The 7,047-nt window shown below is 38.4% G+C and overlaps 1 protein-coding gene across 1 annotated transcript; it reads left to right on the top strand.

Moving 5' to 3' along the window:
- Positions 1-2,322: 2,322 nt before the first annotated feature.
- LOC145982211 (uncharacterized) lies at positions 2,323-3,867 on the top strand. Its single transcript, XM_083115787.1, has 2 exons — positions 2,323-2,731; positions 3,209-3,867. Exons 1-2 carry the CDS (start codon positions 2,425-2,427, stop codon positions 3,478-3,480), a joined length of 579 nt encoding a protein of 192 aa, XP_082971913.1. The 5' UTR covers positions 2,323-2,424; the 3' UTR covers positions 3,481-3,867.
- The last annotated feature ends 3,180 nt before the right edge of the window (positions 3,868-7,047 follow it).

The following is a 7,047-nucleotide window of genomic DNA, read 5'->3' on the forward strand; positions in this document are numbered from 1 at the left end:
TATAGGCTAACTTTTTCAATTGTTTCTATGTGTTAGCATTTTGGCCACAAACTATAATCAAAATTACAATTTAAGATAGCACAAAAAAAAAATTATCATTAAATTGAATCTGGCCATAGGCTATTTCAATATTGCACTGCAGGGTATATTTAAAACCTAGAAAAAACCCATACCTAAAGAGATTTTTAACTAAACCTAAATTACATTTTTAATTACCTTTATTGGACAATTTATGCAATTTGGAACACACTGAATTATTCAGTTTGATTTAATTAAATAAAAATAATATTAAAATAAAGCCATCAAATTTGACATCAGTTTAAATAATTTCTTTCAGAGTCATCACTAATAATGGCAGGAAAGAAAAAAAAGACAACACAGTCTAGAGAGGAGAGGCTAATGAAAAAGAGAGAAGCTGAAAGGAAAAGGTACGAGAGATTGAAAAATGACCCACAAAAATTGGAAATTGAGAAGGCCAAGTGGAAAACAAAATATGAATCAAGAAAAAACAAGGGAACAGTGAAACTAATTACACAACAATCAACAAGAGACCAAAGGGCTACAAGGCAACAGTGGAGAGTGCGCCAAAAGAAACACAGAATGAAAAGCAAAATTCAACAGCAAACAAACCAGTTTGTAGAGAATAACACACCCTCTGATAGTGACCCTGATGATCCAAGTCAAGAACTTGATCAATTAGTAAATGGAGAACCTGTTTCACTATCACCAGAAAGTAGGCAGGCTACTCCGGATCCAAACACAAACCTCACCAATGGAAGTCCTCGAATCCAAATTGTTACTCGTGCCTCAAGTAGCATAACTCCAGACACAAATAAGTTCAGCGATGCATCTTTATATGTCATGTCGAAAAACTCCGATGGCAGGATAGCTGAAACAAGGAAACGAAAGTGTCGTAATGATGTACGGAAATCGAGAGAACTGAAAAGGCTGAAGCTGGATTTAGATGCATGTGAGAAAAGAGCTGAAAAATATCGGAAGCGTTATGAAAGGCTGTTGAAGAAAGAAATTGAACAGAAAAGAAGACTGAATAAGGAAGAACAGATGACACCTCGCACAAAAGTTAAACATTTTCTCCAAGGCAGAACTGTTGATGAAGATGTAAGACGAGAACTGTTCACAGGAGAAGTCATTAAGTCACAAATAGCTCACACATTCAAATCCATCAATTCTTACAAGACCAAAAAATTCCTGAAGGAGTCTCTGAGTGGAAAGATAATAAAAAAGTATAGGATGCAAAAAGCATTGCCGTTTATCCGAATTCGTACTGTGGTTGCCCACAATGAGAATAAATTGAAGCAAAGGATCAGGGAAAAAGTTGACCATTTCTTTCATGATGATGAAAATACCACCGTCAGCCCTGGAAAAAACGATTTCATTACCAGAAATAAAATTAAAAAGCAGAAAAGATACCTCAATAATACAATGAACGAGCTGCATAAACGATTTAGAAGACAGAACCCTGGTGTTTCTATAAGTTATTCATTTTATTGTAAATTACGTCCGTTCTGGGTTGTCAAACCAAGTCTTAAGGGCAGAGACACATGTTTGTGTAGAGTACATCACAACATGGAAATGCTAGTCGATAAACTGAACAAGAGTAAGGTGATTGATGCACAGAACCCAGAAGAATTGGCTGAAATTTTGTGTTGTGAGAAAAATCGCGAGGCTTGCCTGTTGAGAAAATGTAATGACTGCAACGAAAACACGATTCCTTACAATGACTTCAATGTAAATGATACTTTCACATACCAGAAGTGGATGTTGCATAAAGAAAAACGTAAAATCAAAGACCAAGAGAAAACTGTTCAGATTATCAAAAAGGATGCAATAACAAGTACTATTGGAAAAGCCATTGATGATTTGGAAATGTCTATTAAGAAGTTCATGATCCACATTGCAAACATTAGACATCAGCACCAGTATTTAAGAAAGCTTAAAGAAAATCTGAGTTGTGAGGAAGCATTAATTCACATAGATTTTAGTGAAAACTATGCACTTAAGTATGCTAAAGAAGTCCAGTCAATGCATTTTGGTGCTTCAAGGAATGAAATTACGCTTCATACTGGTGTAGCATACCACATGACTGAGGACAACACTTCAATAAAACCAGTTTCTTTTTGCACACTGTCAGAAAGCCCTCGCCATGATCCATCTGCAATTTGGGCACACCTTGAGCCTATTTTGACAGACGTGCTACAAGATAAAAGAATTACAGCTCTCCATTTCTTGTCCGACTCACCATCCACTCAGTACCGAAACAAAAAGAACTTTTACCTACTTGAAAAATACCTATAAGAGAAATTCCCCAGGATCAAAAAGGCAATTTGGAACTTCACAGAAGCTGGTCATGGAAAAGGTGCCCCTGATGGGATAGGTGGCTGCCTGAAACGTACAGCGGATAACATGGTTTCCTTGGGATATGATGTTAACAACATCATTATTCTTGAGAAAATTTGGAAAGAAAACTGTCCAAACATCAAATTGTGGGTTGTTGAGGAGGACATCATATTGAGGGTTGATTCATTTTTGTCATCTGCGGGCGATTTAAAAGCTGTGAAAGGAACAATGAAGGTTCACCAGGTCACAGCTGCACTTGGAGAGACTGACACAAAGATGAACTACAGGACCCTAAGCTGTGAAGAATGCAAGGCTGACAAAAACTGTGAGCATTATGGAATCTTTGTTTCAAACTCAACTCATCTGACACAAGGTAAGAAAATTTCTTTGATTTTATTTGACTAAGTTTAGTCCACATTGTATGTTCGACAATTTTTTTTTTTAAATTTTTCATCTACAATTTATAGTAGATTTTGTAGTATACCTACAATTTTAGTTTTTGATATAAGCATAAGTAGGCCTACATAAATCTAATACCGGTACCTACTGTATGTTAAAAGTAAAATAAATTAAATTGTCTTGATTTCTCAAATTGTTAGTAGACAAAGGATTAAAAGATATAAAGAACAATGCATACTTTAATCATAGAATAAGATAAATAAACTATATATAAATGAAAAATAGTAGAACTCTAAGTGGGCTATATAATGAGGTCAGCAGTTAAAGGCCAAATTTAATTTCAAATTATTTAATTTTTGCAATAATTTAAAGTAGCCCTGCTACTAACATTCACACATTAAAAGTTATCATTATATAGTAAATTATATGTTAGATTTTATTTTAATTTCAGCCCAGCTGATGCAGACTTACAATATAGGAGAATGGGTCATATTTCACTATGAAAACCTGATATTCCCTGGAGAAATAATTGAACTTGGACCAGGGAAACTTTTCATCAATGCCATGGAACCAAGCAATTCCAAAAGAACATCCTGGTCTTGGCCGAAAACTAAAGACATCCATGACTACCCCATCGAAGATGTCATAAAAAAAATTAACCCTCCAACACCCATTGGAAGCAGCCATAGAGTTGCAAATTTCTGCTTCCTGGACAGTTTTTAGGCTAAACCAATACCTTGTTTTTTGGCCGCTCCATATAAAGCTTTCGTTGTGTTTTATATTTTTGGCTCAGCTTCAAGTTATGGCTGATCTAGAGGCTTTACTTTATCTTTCAACAGCTGTATTCAATTTTATAATTTAGTAAATAATAATTTTTCTATTTTCCTGGAATGTGTGTGTGTTTTTTGGGGTAATATTTTAGCTAAGCTACAACAGTACTAATTATGTCACTCTCCTGGTATCATCCGTCACTCTCCTGGTGGCTGAAATTTAAATGCCTTGTTTCAACCACTTTGGAGCATGAAGGTGTATTCCCCTTATTTTTCCCTTGTTTATGATCTCATGTAGAGTAAGTGTGATTTTTTTCAGATTTTTTAGAACAGTTTTGAAATTCGCAAATTTTTGCTTTCAAAATGTTCACTTTTTGGAGAATCACCCTCAAAAAGAAGTGTCAATATCAGATTTTGTCTCAGCCTACATATCAAATATCAACAACAATACATTTTATTGGACTTACAGCTTACATGTGGTTGTTTACACCCAGCTACATGTCAAATATTTGCAAATCTCGTTGCAAGGTTGATATCTACAGGTTTGTGTCCAGATGCCTTGTTTTACTTTTGTGCTGATAAGGGAAGTATCCGAGGTTCCCGTTGTTACATTACGGCTAAAACACGTACAGTGGGATCCATAAGTATTACCAAGCAAATTGTCCATCACCCCGTTTACTCCCTTTGTTTTATGCAATGAGAGCTTCAAGAACTGACACAAAACACCAAACAATCTGGTTGCAACCTCTGAACCAGTATACGTAAAAATATAGTCCTTAAAAATACATGGGATGAGAATAAAAACCAACGAAAATAGTCATGGACAATTTGCTGAGCAATACTTTTGGATCCCGCTGTACAGCCACAGCAACAATCTAACGATGAATCAGTAGCGAATATACTGTCCTGTTCACAGTTGCAAACTATTACATGTGTATCCGGTGCATAGATAAACACAGTCGTCGGAGAGCTTGTATTACTACTACTTATATCAATGTATTTTCAACCATTTTTGCCACTTGCCTCATATTGCCCTGAATATACATTATATTAACCTATCTGTTGCTTAAATTTGGAATTTTGAGATCTTTCATTTATATTTTGTCATCTGTTCAGTGTGTCACAGACAACTAGTATCATTTGACTAGAATTTGACTAGAATTTGAATTTAAAATTTTGGGAGCGTCAGCACTAGGGCTATTTTGCTCCCGTCACAGTATACGGGGGCCAGCCCCTTACCTCTACAAATAACAACTCTATCGTTGCATAACTAAAAAAATTAAAATGTTCTGACTTCTGTTAAAAGCTGAGGCTGTAAAGGGGCACTCAGCACACATAAGGACAAAAGAACAGGACAATACAAACACAATTATACTGGCCATGGGGCCAGTCGCCAGAGCCTCGTTAGTCTTGAGTCCAGGGTGCACTAACGTGGAAGTGAGGTTGACATTTGGGTGTACTACGTGGAAGATCACCCCTTACACCCCAACTAGTATCATTGATTGATTGATTGATTGAATTAAAATTTGTGGGTGCGTCGGCACTTAAGGCCATTTCGCACCCTTCCATGTATATGGGCGAAATGTCCCCTTATCTAAAATTCTGACTTAATTTTAAAAAAGGGGTGTAGATAGCCCCTTGGGAAAAACTAAAAGTGCAAGGTTGTAAAGAGACCTCCATGAGACAAACACGACACATTAAAAAGTCAGAACTGACAAACTAAAAACCTCCTTACAGACGGTGGAAAAGTCCAGCTCTTCGCAAAAAACTAAAAACACGTGATAAAATACTGCTGTTATCACCCAAGAGAGATGACAAACAGCCGGAAAGGTTAAAAGTCTGCCGGAGGTAAGCAAGATCGACACATTCAACGAGAATGTGTCGAACGCTTAAAATAACATTACAAACACGACACAACGGAGGGTCCAGCCCTTGGAGCAGGTGACCATGCGTTAGACGGCTGTGTCCTATACGCATGCGGGTAAGAATAACTTCTTCTCGCCAAGAGGGACGGGATGAGGAACGCCAAGCACCTATGGTGGGCTTAACAGCGTGAAGCTTGTTCCCCGTTTCCGTATCCCACTCGGTCTGCCAAGTGTCAAGAAGGCGACAACGGAACACGTTCTGGAGGTCGCTAGCAGGCAAAAGGTGGACGAGAACATCGCCGTCTGCTTCAGCAGACTTGGCGGCAGCATGAGCTGCTTCATTCCCCTGGATGCCCACGTGGCTAGGGACCCAACAGAAGTGTACATCCGCACTGGCTGATAAGGACACAAGCCGTCTGAAGATGCGTTGCGCTACCGGATGCCGGGAATTCGGCGAATCCAGAGACTGCAACACGCTGGTCGAATCACAGCACACCAGGACTTTCTTCAGACCATTGACGTCTGCAAAGTCCAGTGCTTTTAGGATGGCGTACAACTCTGCCGTATAGATGGAACAGGCAGGATGTAGCGAGTAACTGGAACTTTGAGAGTCTAGGACGAAGGCGGAACCAACTGATTCGACTGTCTTGGACCCATCCGTGTAAAACACATTAAAATTGGGGTGCTTCGCACGAAGTTCTAAAAACCTTTGCTGGTATACAACCATTGGTGTCTCTGACTTTGGAAGGGCAGTCAGAGAAAAATCGATAGAAGGTGCAGGAAACTCCCAGGTGGGGAGAGGCGGAATGAGTGGAGAGACTCCAGGAAGATCACTGTCAACACCAAGTGCTGACAGGATCAGAAGGACAAAGTGGATAAGACTAAATTTTAAATGCCACAAATATTTGACATGTAAGTTGAGACAAAATTCGATATGACCACTTCCACTTGAATTCTGTTTTCTTTCTACCATTTTTCATATCGTTTGTCTACTTCCTGTTATGTTACAGAACGTGTTTTCTAGTTTTGTTTTACGGTACATAATGATGTGGCTGATTGTAGCTATGTCATTTTTCACAGAATGTGTGTTTTCCTGGAAACCCTGGAACGCATCACTTTACGATGGGATATGACTTCACCAATGCAATCAAATGTTGTGTGTGGTTGCCAACATTCAGGCAGCAAAACGGGCTTTTTTGAGCGACTGTAGCGCCGAAACGACGCATCAACGAGAAAAATGTTACTGAGAAAAGTTGTTTGTTTTGATATCCTCTCCACGTTTCCGTGGTCCGTGGGTGCAATTAAAATGACACCCTGTATAATGGATAGGTTATATTCCGAATGATTCTTGCAAGCTTTGTAGTTGCATTGTCAGTGCTTTAGAACATGGAAACCATTGTGAGAGCAAGTTTGAAACTTGAAGAAATTATGATTTGAAATGTAGCTTATGCAGGCAGATGTACTTGGTTACCGGCCAACTGGGATGGGAGCACTCATGGGTTTATCATGCAATGTTCGAAAGATGTTACCAGATTCTACACAATCACGTAATTAAAGCACTGAGATGTTATTCAAATGATCAGAGCTATAAACCGGATGCACCTAACCTAATAATGAAAGCATTTGGCAACGAAATAGCCCTTTGCATCACACAC

This window comes from Lepisma saccharinum (assembly GCF_977018435.1).
Source record: "Lepisma saccharinum chromosome 12 unlocalized genomic scaffold, izLepSacc3.1 SUPER_12_unloc_1, whole genome shotgun sequence".
Taxonomy (NCBI): Eukaryota; Metazoa; Arthropoda; class Insecta; order Zygentoma; family Lepismatidae; genus Lepisma; species Lepisma saccharinum.